Here is a 14,630-nt window from a genome sequence, read left to right as displayed (position 1 = left end):
TGCTTATGTGGTAGAACAGTCTTCAATGTAACAGACTGAATTCACACTTTTCATACCTGTGAACTTTCCTGCAGAAATATCTCCTCTCTAAATCATCGCATAGATCGATATCGAGTGGATTTTGTCAACAAATTATAGTAGAAATAAATGGGGACTTTTAATTTAAGAAACTGAGAGAGAAAATTGTCCAGTTTGATAAAAAAAAATTCAGGAGGCACTGTCAGGTAACTCATGTCCAAATTGTTGTTTGACAGCAGTGAATATTGCTGGTAATGTCCATTTTGGAAAAAATCATCGGAAAATTACTGAGACGTCATTTGTTCTGTCGAATTTGTGCACTAAAACGAGCAGGATTTTAACTTTTACGACATTTTTTTACATGATGTTTGAGGATTTTAAACTCTGTGAGGCCTGAGGGTGCCAGAGACTGTGAAAACCAAAGATTTGTTTTATTGGGAGAGCATTCAAGGTGTATCGTTGTCTTTCGGATTATTTTTTGAATTACGAATTTTCGGGAAGTGCTGGGGTATTTAAATGAGTGTGAGCAAGAGAAGAAGACTGTCAACGTCATGTTCGGAGGCTACGGAGAATGTCAAAACCAAGGTGGTTTTTACACTCGAGACACTTCCACCGGAAGTACTGGAGACCATTTTGGGTTTCTTACCGATGCAGACGGTTGCTGGAACTTTTCGACTTGTTTCAAGGTGAATATGAGTAAAAAATATTTCAGGAAGATTACTTCATTCTGTAAATAATATGATGAAGGGTAACTTTATTAGTTAAAATTGAATGAGTTTTCATGTATTCCTTCATTTCCATTTTCAGGCATTGTCAATTAGTTGCTAATATGCTTCTGAACGGGGCATTTTTCTCAGCTGGCCACCGACTCGAGTCCACCCTAAACTTCGCCAAGGAGCGAATCTACACAGCTAAAAATAATACCGACCTCCTAGTCTTCACGAAAGCCTTCAATATTCTCGAGCTAGTTCACATGCAATACCGCCTCCTCCGTGCCGTTACCTGGCGTTACACCCATCCCCCACGTCCTGAAAGATTTCCCAGGCTGTGCTTTTATCCTGGTGGCCTCTTAGACCAGCTAAATCGCATTCTTTATCTGACAAAAGCCCAACCAGCCTCTCTAATCGGACCTAATGGACCGGAGGCTATCATCTCGAGTTTCTCTCATTTCTGCAAACGTTTCATGAATTATTTTGAAAAGGTGTCAGAGAGAAAATTTAACAGGTTTGACACTTCACCACGTCATTAGGCACATTCCTCAAAGTAACTTATCCTCTTTCGATTACCTTCAAGTTCCTTAGCTCAATTGCTATCGAATGAACAATTTTTTGAAGAAAATTGTCAGTTTTTTCTTCCTCTCTTAGTTGCAAACTTCTAGTTTCACTATCCCCCGCCCCCTAGGCCTCTTATCGTTCTCCGACCTCCTAAAAAATCACTCCTTCTCCCTAAGATCTCTACTCATCTCCGGTTGCAAGGCAGTCGACATTCTGGATTGTTTGGCTGAGGGCCGCAAGATTCTCTCCTTTAGAGTGACCCCAGGCCGTGGTAACCGAGGTAGCATCGTCTGTATGCGCCTTCAGTACACGATGCGTCGTACTTGGTTTACCTGTCTACAGGTGCCCTGTACTGTAGATGAAGGTTCTTGGCGTGATGAGCAGAGATTTATGTATCTACGTCTACGACGTTTAGTGGCTAGTGTAAACGAGCATTACTACGAGGGGAAACATTTTGGAAGAGAAATTTCCATCCAGACTAGAACAGCCGTTACCCCCCAAGTCATCCTTCCCTCCACCTACTCAGGATATGGAGAATATGGTGGAAAATTCTTCTACTACGGCAACATGAATACACAGGCGTATACAACAAAGTGGCACCGACCCGCTGAATCTGAAGAGCATCTGGAGTATCCAGAAGAACAGCGAAAGGACAAGAAACTATTCCCAACATACGATCTCGTCATAGGAATCGAACTTCGCTGCTCACCGGAGCTTGCACCTCTCATCATCAGACCTATTCTTAGGAGCGACGATGTCGACAACAATCGACCACTCTCCCACAACCCTGAGATGTACCTCAAAATGACTGTCAATTGTCCAGCATCCAGGGCTAATCGATTGCCTGGACACTTTGTCTGGGAACAACGTGCGTGCAAGGGGAAACCACCTTCTTGACACTTTTTTTTCGGATGGAGGGCAGCATATTTGCTTGTTGTTGAATTATACATTCTTGTATGTCGTATTTTTAATTTTTAAGTCTATGAAAATGATGTTGTATGGGATAATAAATTGATGGACGTATAGAATGGATTAATAAAAAAAATCATGTGAAACTTCTGAGCATAACTTGTGGAATTTGGCTGGAATCAAGGACGAAAACTTCTGGAGTATTTTTCAAAAACATAATGACAGAACTTTAAAAATGAGTTCACCTCTACGTCGTATTTTTAAACATTTTTAAAAAATATTTATCGTTATCAAAGTACTTTAAATTTATTTTATTTGGCTTCTATATAATGACCAAATGTTTCTAAGTAAATTGCAAAATCAACCCCTCTGATGTGGGTGCTCATGGCCCAATGTTTTTCTTTTATTTCATTAGTTTTTCAATTCTAATCTGAATGAATTAAATTATGGAATCCATAACGTGATTTCACATCATGGAATCTAGTATAAATTTGCTAAAATTACGAACATTCAGTTCAGCAATAACAGAAATCCTTCAATACCCAAAAACAGTGATTTTTTTTCATTTTCAACTGAATTTATTTACATAGTTATACTCATAATTTCTCAGTTATTAGCAGCAACAGCAACTGAATCCTCTTGCTCTAATCTCTGCGGCATCCAGAAAGTCTGATTGAGCTTTCTGGCCCTCTCTTCCATAATACCATAGACGAAATGGTTAACAATTATTCCATTGGGTAGGGCGACTCCCTGGAACCTATGGAGTGGCTCCCCAGCCTCGCTCTGAATATGATGAATGGCGGTTATCGTATTCCTGCCTACGAGCCTGGTGTTGCCCACCATAGGTCCCTTGCTGATGTCAATGTGGTCTCCAACTCTATAAACCACGATTTTTCCTTCATTATTCTGAGCAATGTTGGGTATCTGCTTGGATTTGAAGGGATTCTCCTGGAACATATCGAGGGCCATCTCCTCGGAGATCTCTAGCCGCTCGATTGGAAGTTCCTGATGCACGAGTTTAGTGAATAAACTAGACAACGAGCGCATTTCCGCCTCTGTTGGAGTCCAATCCGGCAACTGAAGGTGGACGTCGTAAATGAAACTTCCCGATTTAATATTTGGACCTATAAAGCTATGCAGGTGGCATGGTATGTCGTCCTTGAAAGCTGAATCAACGACGGCCCCCAGCATCAGGGAACACGTCCTCCAAAAGGCATTGTTCACGGATCGGTCGTTAGGGCTTCTCATTGTGAACAGTTTGAGTTCGCAGTCGCTGACGAAGGGTCTGTGCATGTCCCAGGGCAGTCCGTTCACTGATGCTAGAGCTGAAGTTTTGGTCACACCCTCGGAGATGTGCATCGCACAGTCATTGGGGGTTGAGAGGTCCTTGTTCATGAGTAAGGTTATCTCATTCTCCGGACTGTCGTAGACTACTTTGATCTTCTCAATTCTACCGATTGAGGACGTTTGCCGACTCTTTTCCGTGTCAAAGATGGCATTTCGGTGTCTTTTTGCTTCGGTTTTTGTGAGAGTCGAGGCAAAACGTGAGGAGAGGACTGGAGGCAGCCGAGACGCCGTACTGCAGAGAGTTTTGTACCTGGAGAACACATTTATTAAGATTTTAAGTGAAGTTAGCTGAAAATTTTGAATGGGTTCTTTAGTTTCTTAGGGAACATTAGCCAGTTTTTAAATAATTTCAGGGATAACAAATGTTCAATTTCTGATAATTTTTCTATAAACTTTAGCTACAATTGCTTATAAAAAAAAACTCATCAATTAGAAAATTCACTGACATTCATTAAATTAATAAAAAATTCTTACTGCAATTACAAAGAAATGCAACAGTATTATTTGTCATTATCAATAATTAATTGTTGCTAGGGTGGAATTGCATCAATTCTACGCCATTTTTAAGCTTGATTCATGCTTTCTAATAACACAACCTCACTGTTTACAATATTTTTTTTTGACATGACAACTTAACAAAATTTTACAGAGCGTTTTATTATTACATATCATTTCGCAATTCATTTGATTGTTACCTATTTTAAAAAAGAACTGTAAATCAGTCAGACTTGTATATACATATCTAATGTGCGCTTTGGAGGTTATTTCTCCTTCACTCACCCCTGAATCATATTGAAGAGTGATAACAATTTTCCTCAATGTTGCACGTAAATTTATCAGATCATTATCCACTGAACTTTTTTGGTTTTGTTTCGGCTTTTTACTAATTAGAAATTGTTTTCTGTACAGTTGATCAGCACCGGTCTAGGTTAAACTCGTCTAATATCGTCTACGCTCTCGATGTATGCGCAGTTGCAGAGCACTCAGCTCGTGTGGTTGCGCATGCGCTGCTCCTCCGAACGGACGCCATACTGCCGTGACGCCATTGCCTCTCAGTGGAAGTCAACGACGCCACGGCGTCTCGTAACTGCATGAAAATTCGTATCATTGTCGGCCTGGTGAACGGGGAATGTCGGCGGTGGCTACGAACGCCGACAAACAATAACAGAGAACTCACTTGAAGCATCATCAGAGCAACATCGTTCGTCACCGCTTTATTTGATGTAGAAATGATCTCCGGGCAGGTCCTGAGGTGAGCAATTGAATGACTCTTTCGTTTCAAACGATTTTCTTAGCGCATAAAATGGTTTTTTCATACTCTTGGAACAAAAACATTCATTGAACTTTGGCTTTCGAGCCGCTATTAAACTTTGCCAGAACTTTTCTTTGGTTATCCAAGGAGGAGAAAAAATAAATACCAGAATAAATTAGGAAAACGAGAAATTTCGATAGAAAATGGCGGGCTAGAAAAAATGGTATGCAACAATATATAAATGTCTACCAAACATGGTGGACTTATTCTGCAGATTTGGCCAAAGGCTACACGAATTTTCTATCGAATTATCTATAAACTTCGTTGAATTGCGCATTTGATTTTCTCTCGAGCATGTGAAAATGAATCAAAGGAAAACACAGGGAAGGATCTAAAAACAGTCCAATATAAATATTTATTAAATTTCCCAACTAAATTAACAATTAGCTCCTCTCGCTGGAAAGCTCCTTAGACAATATCCCACGAATTTAATTACTCGACTCGACCATGTGGTATCCGGGGGGTGGTGTGTATCCCGAAGATCGTTGGGAGAATCCTTTGAACCAAGTATCAGGATTTCCGCTCTCCGCGTTCGAGGACGAATGTCCTTGGCTCTGAAGTAGAAAACGTCATTGATAATCTGACTAGATTAGGATGTCGCAGTCTAGATTTTTTCACGGGCTCTGAAAACTCTTTTGTTCATATGATAGTTTCACTCTTAAACCCTCAAAAGTACTTTTTCTTGAATTATTTAAATTTGAACTTTCTTTTTTCATTGGAAAATAGACTTACTTTCATTCTGCACCAAAAAATGATAGTTTAAATTGGTTTTCATGAATTCCAATTTCTTAAGTATGATTAATAAAATATAGAATCCAGTTGCTGATAGGACTGGTCAACATCTAATGATTTTAGACCATTTTTAGTTACCTGATCCAACCGATTTGTAAACGAGCACTTTGAAAATAAGATACAATATTTGATTCATTAAATTTTAATTAGCAGTATTGAGAATATATCAACGAACTATTGAACAAACCGTAGTTGCACAGATATAAATTCTCAGAAAAAAGAAAGTTAAATAATAAGAAAAATGTCGAAGTGAAATGGCGTTCTTCATAGCCAGACCAAAGTTAAGTTAGACTTTTTTCATCAGTGAAAGTAGTTTTTTGGGTAAATAAAGAGAAAATGAAAAATTGAGAAAATGCAGACCTGTCGTGCTAGTGTAGCAGACACCCACTCATTCGCAGCTCTCTCTCGTCTTTTAGCGGCGCGTTTGTGCAGCAACCAGAGCCACAGGTGCGCAATTACCGCGCTCAGTACCATAAGTGGTAAAAGAATTGCCAGCAAAATTGTCGCATTTCTTATTCCAAATAGCAGTGCAATACCAGCAGCAGCGACAACGATAATTAGGACTAGGGCAGCTGCCAGTCCTGTTCTAAAAATTCCATATCTTCTTTCTAAAAAAAATGTGGGCAATTGCATTATTTAATTTGATAAATGGGATTACTTATTGATCCTATTGAATTGATAATTTCTTTTAAAAGCCGGAAGAGCAATAACTTCTCGACGAATAAGAATTAGAATCAGCGGAGCGAGACCGAATAAACAAAAATCGAAGAACGATGCTGTTAAAAAAAAAAAGATGAAATGCCGGAGTTGTTGACTATAAAAAAGAAGCAATTGTGAAGCTAGTTGCGAATCTTCGTCATATCTTTTTGCGAACGCGAATCCAATGTCTTCGAGCGACAAGTCCCACGGTAAAAAAAAAAACACCGTTACACCTATACAACATTATCCACTACAGTTGTAATACGTTTAAAGTGTAAACACAGCCGTGACATTTGGCGTCAACAAGTTTGAATGTACATCGTAAGTGCGACAAATTTCCCCCACCTTGCCCTCTATCCAATGTCCGTGGAGAATGATACTGATCTTAAAATGACTGCGGTCAATATAAATGAAATTCCCTCGCCCTTAGAACATATTTCGGTAAAATGTTTAATTAATGCTTACCACTGGTCAGCGGTGCCGCCTCTGTTCTGTCCATTTCAGCTCCATTAGTTGTTGTTAGCCATCTCACGGTTTCACTAGTAAACTGTCGAGGCCTTGGTCCCTACCACAGCTTCAATGCGTTCAGAATACCCTTCACTCGAGTCACAACGCTCGGAATCATCAGCGAATTAATTGAGATGATGATTTTATTGAGAACGCCTGGTTCAGCTCTCAGGGCTGACCAGGTATGCGTCAGTAAATTATCAATAGGTGATTGTGTTATCGATTAATAACCAATCAATCACATGATTTTTAATGAACACTTGGAAGTATCTTTATTCGTTTCTCGAAAAATCATTTTTTAAATAAATATATAAAGTATTACATGAATCGGACGTACAATGCGGAATCTGTTTTAATGCTGTTGGAATATTCTCGTTGATGTGAAGGTTTCGGTGACCGATTTACACTCGCGTCACTCGAACCAATATTTAACTGTAACGCGTGATTGAACAGAAATTACTAAACTACCTGGATGACTCAGTTTTTACCATTTGAGGGGACTTTTAATGTACAATGATAACTGCGTCGTATTGGAGGGGCACCAGATAATAATTTGACGGACTTAAAATGTTATCGAGTTATGAATGAACTCCTATTTCACGTGTGGAAAAATTAATAGAAAAACCTATTGAAATCGTTACAAAATTCTACTGAATTTTTAGGAGACGTAAAAAAATTTCATGTGATTCCTCACCTTGAAATTCTCGAAAACTTCGTGCAATATAGATCAGATTTATTGATCGACGGTGAAACACAGAAATACTCAACACTTTTTCTATTTTCGTTGAATGATCGGTATATCGATGATCGTTTCATTCGTTAATGACGAACTCACTTACGTCATTTGTAATCAAAAAGTCGAATTAGCTTTATTCTTTTCTCTACAAATCATTTTTTTATAAATATATAAAGTATTACATTAGTCGTATGTACAATTCTAAATATCGGTTAATGCTCTTGGAATATTGTTGTTGACGTGACGTCTTTGATGAACGACTCACACGCATCAGTCGAATTGATATTTAATTGTAAGAGGTGATAACATGTAAACTACTAGATTACCTGCATGACTGGGTTTTTGTGAAGTGATAGAACATTTGACGTGCGATGATGAATGTTTGGAAATGAAGGGGCGAAAGATGTTGTCGAACATTGATAGTTTTCTAACATCGAGACGTGCCTTCAGCATAATAAAAAATTCTAAATCCTTAAACGAGCTTTTATCACATTTTTTGACGATAGAGTGTCATCAAACTGTTTTAATTTGACATTTCAGCCTAAAATCACTTGTCCTCACTTGGAATTCAATATTACAAAAACACATCGGATGTTTTAACATTCCTCTTTCCGACCCCTTCACCATTGAATCAATTTATTCTCATCACTAACGTCTTTTAAATTCTCAAAACAATTTAATTATGCGATTTATACATTCATAAATACCATACAAATGCAATAATCGTTGGAACTCACAAGTTGCGGGTATACGAGAGTTCGACGGGGTCAATTCCCCGTCAATTAAGGATAATTGCTCTTGACGGCTTGTGGTAAAGGCCTGGACTCAAGTCACTGTCATCACAGGCCAATGAAGATCACCACCTCAGTCACTCGGGTGTCATTTTTCTTCTCATTGCTTTATAGACTATCACGTGAAAGTCTTTGCTACACTTCCGTAACTAGAGTTTGCCTTTCTCTTTTTGGTTTGTTTTTTTGGACGGAGCTTTCGATGGATTAGTGCGTAACTCCATTGGAATACTTTTTCATTCAACCACGAGATTGTTTTCCCGATGATTTTAGGGCAACAACACGTCCAGATAGGTCCGCAGTATTTCTTCGGATGGTCTTTAGGAAACCCATTCTCCGATTTTTTTTCATTACTGATGAACCTCGACATCGATTGACTCACACAAGGTGCACTCGTGCTGGTGTTGGTGAGGGTGGTGGTGGAGGTCCAAGAATAGTATTCAAACTGAGACTTGAGTAACGAGGAGCTTCATCCATCAGAGTAGCTTGTTCATACGTTGGTGGAAGATCGTTTCGTCCCGACAATTTTAAAAATCTTCTCTCCTGTCGTCTCTCGTCCAGTGCCCGAAGAACAATAACAGCTGGACCCAGCACCAGCATCACTGCGCCCACTGCCACCATGGCGACAGCAGCTGCTGCACCACCTCCACTCAGATGAGACAATCTGAGTCGTCTGCGAGACTCCCAAATCCCTGATTTCGTTGTCGGTAGAGGGCTCGATGATTCCAAGTCCTCAGGTTTTTGGGATATTCTATCTGTGATGTTGACGTCTTCAGTCTTATCGGTGAGTCTTTCTGTTTCGAAGGAGAAGGGGTACTTTGAAGTGGAGATGGGAAGAGGATTCTCCTCGCGATCGCCCCATTTCGGTCGTATTTTCGTAGGCTTTTGGATTTTTTTCAACGACTCGTTGCTCTTCGGAGATTCCACACTCTCTAGTACTCGGGGCTCGTCCTCGGGATCCAGTGGGGGGGTCTTCAGTGGGATTTCGTCAACACGATTTCGTAGGTTCTGGTTGATCATTGGGATCACGGAGAGGTCCGAGTATTGGTTGATATTCTCGGAACTGGAAGTCTTCTGAAAATGTAAATTTTCCCGGGAAATTGAGACATCATACTTTGGTTCGTGACTCTATCAGTTTTTAAATCTTCTCGGCCTAATGTCGATAATTTATGTTTCCTCGTCTTCAATGAAAACACTTTGAAAAATTGATATTTGTTCTTCATTTCTAAAACATGTACTTGTTAAGAAAACGGTTATAATTTTCTTGGTATCTCAAAGCATGACAGAAGCTATTAATTTCAGTTTTAAAAGTCAATGTTTCATACAATTAAAACATCTTGAAAATGGTGACATTTACCTGCGTGATGTTGTTATTATCGAGTGTTTTTTTTTGCAATGACGTAACGCCCTTCTGAAGCAGCACAATACCAACAGCACTCCATGCTGCAAGCTGAAGGATCACCACAACCCTCGAAGCCCACTTATTTGTTCCTGAGGTCATGGCCATCCTCGTTACCCCCGGGGTCGTAACGCCAACCATAAATTGGTACATCAAACGACCTCCAGAAATAGCCATTCAATCATTATTAAATTTTTTTCGGTCAATGGCCATGACCACGTTTTCAATGGTATTATTTTCTGAGTTTTGTCTCTGTGAGGGCGTCAGGATTCTTATGATCCGGCTTCCTCAATACAATTGTTGGGGAGTTGTGGCTGGAAAAAGACATCATTTGCAAGTATTATTGGCTGACCTCGTGAGCGGGGGCTCTCATTGGACTGTTGTTATTATTTTCTTTAGAGATATGTTTTTATCGTTTCACTGAGATAGATTTGAACAAGGAACCCTAGAAACTAGACCACTGAATTTAAGGTTCAATGTAAGGGATTATTTATTGGAAAGGTCTACTTAGGAAGTTGAAAGATAATTAGCCAATGAAATTTTAAATAAAAAGCAAATCACAATTGACCCTTCGGGGTTTGCTATTTTATTACAAGAGATATTACAGGAAGTGCACTAAACTTTTTGTAGCTAAGGATATTTCTATGACAAATCCCTCGTAACTGTTTCTTCTAGGCGCTATCGTTACGAATATAATTGCGAATTCCAAAAAGAATAGATGCATTCCATTTTGTACATTTCACTCCCAAAAAATTCCAAAATAATTATTTATCTTTCAAGAAAAAAATTAAGAAACGTGGAATACTTTAGCCAAGTAATTTCTACAGAAAATATATCAGTAAAATCAAGTTTATAAAAGAAAAAAATGTTTCAATGAAATTTGCTAAAAATTTTGGTGTTTAAAAAAGTCCCATGAAATTAAATAGAATACCCTAGACCATTATCTAGGTTTTATGATTTTTTCATCACGTGTGTTCAACCCCTTTCATCGTAATTTATTAAAACAAACAAATCATGAAATTTTCCCATGTATCTGAAATATCTCGGCATTCGTGTCTACCGGCAATACTTCAGCAAATTAATTACCCGGACGTTCATTAATTTCTCCCCGAATAATCATGAGTGAAGATCAGTCTTTACATTATCCATCGTCATTATATCCTTCAACACAATGTATATCATACATTCGTGTGTAAATATGATTCAGAGTCGTATAATATTAGCCCGACAAACATGTGCGATTGCAGTCAGCTCGGAAGTGCAGTCTAGTAGTCAGCATGAACCTCTTTTCCTGGATATTTTATTATAACTTTCCTCACTAGTTCTATCATTACTTATCGCTGTAGGATAATTGCACCGTAGAGAGTTATACTTGTGAACGTTGGATGGGACAATTGACTACAGGTGCACAATCAAGGGAATATGTACGCAATTTACGTCCTCGCGTGCCTCGATGAGCTCGTAGAGACAATGGTCTCGGTCTATTTAATTGAATTGTGAAAAAATTCCAGGAGAATGTCATTACAAATTCAATAGGCCACTTTTTGCTTCAAAATCGAAATGTTGTAACCACGCAAGTCAAAGTTTTGGATTTTTTCTGTTAAGTGGATTCAATCTCATCCAAAAAGTTTGTAAATATAATTTCTACACTTCATCCGAGTGTGTGTCTACGTGTTTACATGTGTATGAAAGTCATTCAAATCTAATTCTAGTCAGCTATTTGAATAATATTTAATGAAATTAAAGCTAGGGTGAGAAATACTCGTGTTTCCATGATTGGTAAATCCTTATCAGAATAAAATGAAGAAGTGTGGGAATACCCCACGGAGTTTGAGGTCTTTCTGACGACAGATCAATTACAACTCAGGATAGGATCTTAGACGTTCGATTTTTCTTTCCTCATTTTTTTCAGATACTTTGAATGGCAATTACGTTCCTCAGTGACTGACATTAGTTGAATAGTCCATTGCGCAATGTCACGTAAATGGAGTCCTTTTTTGCAGTTTGAATCCATTCGACTTATTTGCAGATGGACTCGCTTACCATCAGGATGGGAAGATATCATAAATTACCTTCGTTGCAATAACAAACGTCACAAGATATTGAAAAAAATCTATCCAGGAATTTTTATTGAAGGCTTTTTTAGAAAAAATGTTTTCAGTTATTATTTGCAATTGTCAATAATTATAATCAATCATTATTTTGAATTTTTTTGAGCCCAATTTATATGCACACTTATATTCATGAGAAATTTAAAAAACTCTTCAATATTGTCGAGCAAATTTATCTACTTGCAATAGCGAACGTCACATAAAATTGAAAAAAAATTATTCGAAAATTTTTGTTGAATCTTTAACAAAAAAAATGAACGTTAACAGTATTTGTTTGGATAAGTATTTAAATATCTTCATTTATTATTCAGAATTCTTTAAGGACAATAATCATTATCTTAAAGTTCTCGGAATTCAGAAGATATTTATGAAATAACTCGCCATGAATACGTATGTTCAATTTTCTGTTTCTAAGCTTTTCACCCACAGTTGAATTCCACATACACAGAGATTTCGTAGAAAAATCACGTGCTCTAGCTAAACATTTGCATTCTCTATTAACTGAATTTACAAAAATTGAGTGCAACCATTCTAATAGAGTTTTTACTCGATTTTCATGAAAATCAACTGGAGATGGGACTAAAATGTGTCCCGCCGTGAATCACCACGTCTCAAAATAAATGAACGCCCTCGTAAGCTCAAGGCCATGTTCTTCTTTTTATCCAGTGGAATGGCAAATGCCCACGCAAACCTCGAACTTTCATTGTATTTTGATTTCAACTTAATCAAAACCTCGTATAGAATTCAATTTCTTCATTCTTTGTTGTTAAACAGGAAAGTTTTTCATTGAAAGATTGTTTGCAGTATAATATAGAGCTAAATCAAGCTATGCCTATTAAAGAGAATCGTTTTTAATACGTCTAATATAGTTAATAATTGCTCCCGAAACGAAAAACCCACAAGATGAGTAGACAGATATTAAAAACGATTACCAAAAAGTATTAGAATTTAAAAAATCACCTCGTCAGTATCCTCTTCTCACACCTCCATCCACAACACTCGGACTTAATCCACAACTTCGCATGTACATGTTTATCCTCACAGCTCTACTCACTCATTAGTTCGATTTAATTGTCACTAGCCTCGGGGCTAATTATCGAATAATCTTGATGGATCACTCGAGGTTTCTCTCCTCTTTGTTCACACTTTCATGCATCATATTTAAATGTGACACCGGAAGGGGTAGGGGGTAGGGTGGGGTTCACCCTCACTCACAACTGTCACCAAAATTGAGTAGAAAATTCGGCCAACAAAAAATTCTCGAGAGAAACATAAAAAATCGAATGATGTTTTATTTATTTTTTTAGTTTAATTCGAGATTTAATTTGCTTTGTTTTGTTTTCTGCTATCAGAATTTATGTTCACTTGTTGGGGTGTTTGACATTCCTCCACTGTCCACTGCACTGAATGTTCTGATAAGTGCATTCACGGGTATGGTATGCTAATTTGAAGAGATAAAGTTTTTTTTTATTTCCTTTCTTTGATATCGAATTAACGTGTCAGTGGTAGAAGGTAGTTGCGCTCAGACTGAGCGGTACGAAACGAAGAACTTGCGGCGTTTGCCCGTGACTCATCCCCTCTCCAGACTTTGTCGAGAGCCCCAACTCCTCCACATCGTTCACTGGTATCAACTTCTTCTTCCCCTTTGATCGTGAATCCCCTCTTTCGGACATGAAAATTCATATCGTCAGCTTTAAGCCTAGACATTGAGGCAATTAGTGGTGCATGAATATTTTATTTTTATCGCCCACGTTTCGCGTGCGCAAAATTCCACTTTACACGCGTTGTGACGAAAAATTAGAGTCGACATTTACTGGGAAAGTGATGCAGGATAAAATTGCCATTCGTGTCCTGTCTTGTGTCGCGGCATCGCGACAGGGGTAGTATTTATCTTCGACGAGAGGAAAGCTTCACTTTGCGCAGGACTTCGACATTTTACGTGCACTGAACCAATTCAGAAAATAGAATTTTTTGGCAAATAGTAGAAGAATACCTCTTATTGTTATAAGATCAAAATATTTTTTGCTTTCCACTGGAAAATGCTTGACAATTGTTTAAAAGTCTCGGTAACAACATTATTGGCGATTCTGGGAGAAGACGATGAAGCTACATTATAGAAGAATTATGCGAATTCTCTGGTTTTTTCCTTCGACTCTTGATAATTACAGAATTCCCCCAATAATTGCGGATTTTACAAACACATCCAAGAGCATACCTCGTAGCTAGTAAATTTTACCACAAAAGATCACCACATTATTCCTTAATACTCATTTCCTCGCCATTATCAATATTTCTTTCTTATTTACACAGTAATTGTCCATTATGATTTTTACTACTGCAAACCTGAATCATAAAAAATCTTAAGTCTTTTTCCATGTCCCTAAATTATTTTCATTCGACGCAAAGCAGAAAATAAATTTTGTTTTAAATTGGATGAACGATAAAGTGAATTCTCTTAATTGAAGTCATTTAATGGATGAAAAATTACAAATAATAATAGACAGTATCCACAACCGGGAAAAATTTGTCGTACAGGTGCTACGTGGGTAACTCCACGTAGCCATAAATAGTACCTGTTTCACTTGTGCCGTAATTACGTCAGAATAATTATCGCATTCTCCAGCAGCAACATTCTCAATTTTTTCCACGTTTGTTTGAGAAATATGTCAATAGAACATAGCATTGAATTAAAAATTAACAAACAATGAAATTCGAAGATGCGCACTAATTGCGGCTCT

General features: G+C 38.0%; 4 protein-coding genes across 4 annotated transcripts in view; 2 read left to right on the top strand and 2 right to left on the bottom strand.

Moving 5' to 3' along the window:
• The first annotated feature begins 534 nt into the window (after window positions 1-534).
• On the top strand, window positions 535-2,521 carry LOC135161762 (uncharacterized). Its single transcript, XM_064119675.1, has 3 exons — window positions 535-704; window positions 826-1,242; window positions 1,469-2,521. Exons 1-3 carry the CDS (start codon window positions 535-537, stop codon window positions 2,187-2,189), a joined length of 1,308 nt encoding a protein of 435 aa, XP_063975745.1. The 3' UTR covers window positions 2,190-2,521.
• A 235-nt stretch (window positions 2,522-2,756) lies between these two features.
• Window positions 2,757-4,468, bottom strand: LOC135163407 (large ribosomal subunit protein mL39). Its single transcript, XM_064122855.1, has 2 exons — window positions 4,329-4,468; window positions 2,757-3,798 (listed from the first exon to the last, which is right to left on the bottom strand). Exons 1-2 carry the CDS (start codon window positions 4,337-4,339, stop codon window positions 2,808-2,810), a joined length of 1,002 nt encoding a protein of 333 aa, XP_063978925.1. The 5' UTR covers window positions 4,340-4,468; the 3' UTR covers window positions 2,757-2,807.
• On the bottom strand, window positions 4,327-13,438 carry LOC135164132 (uncharacterized). The gene is made up of 5 exons (XM_064124246.1): window positions 12,853-13,438; window positions 9,740-10,095; window positions 6,817-9,456; window positions 6,013-6,260; window positions 4,327-5,414 (listed from the first exon to the last, which is right to left on the bottom strand). The coding sequence occupies exons 2-3, from the start codon at window positions 9,956-9,958 to the stop codon at window positions 8,761-8,763; spliced, it is 915 nt and encodes a 304-aa protein (XP_063980316.1). The 5' UTR covers window positions 9,959-10,095; window positions 12,853-13,438; the 3' UTR covers window positions 4,327-5,414; window positions 6,013-6,260; window positions 6,817-8,760.
• The window catches only part of LOC135164200 (uncharacterized), a 109,793-nt gene continuing 99,824 nt past the window's right edge, over window positions 4,662-14,630 (top strand). The window contains exon 1 of the mRNA XM_064124376.1: window positions 4,662-4,800. The gene's annotated coding sequence lies outside the window, so the exon portion shown is untranslated. The remainder of the gene's footprint in view (window positions 4,801-14,630) is intronic.

This window comes from Diachasmimorpha longicaudata, chromosome 1 (genome assembly GCF_034640455.1).
Source record: "Diachasmimorpha longicaudata isolate KC_UGA_2023 chromosome 1, iyDiaLong2, whole genome shotgun sequence".
Classification (NCBI taxonomy): Eukaryota; Metazoa; Arthropoda; class Insecta; order Hymenoptera; family Braconidae; genus Diachasmimorpha; species Diachasmimorpha longicaudata.
The sequence above is the reverse complement of the archived record's forward strand: the minus strand, read 5'-3'. Positions and strand labels throughout refer to the sequence as shown.

Coding starts and splice junctions, on each gene's coding strand:
- LOC135161762 (XM_064119675.1), top strand. CDS start 535: ATGAGTGTGAGCAAGAGAAGAAGACTGTCAACGTCATGTTCGGAGGCT. Junction 705..825: donor ACTTTTCGACTTGTTTCAAG/GTGAATATGAGT, acceptor TTCCATTTTCAG/GCATTGTCAATTAGTTGCTA. Junction 1,243..1,468: donor TCAGAGAGAAAATTTAACAG/GTTTGACACTTC, acceptor CTTCTCCCTAAG/ATCTCTACTCATCTCCGGTT.
- LOC135164132 (XM_064124246.1), bottom strand. CDS start 9,958: ATGGCTATTTCTGGAGGTCGTTTGATGTACCAATTTATGGTTGGCGTT. Junction 9,457..9,739: donor ATAATAACAACATCACGCAG/GTAAATGTCACC, acceptor TTACATTTTCAG/AAGACTTCCAGTTCCGAGAA.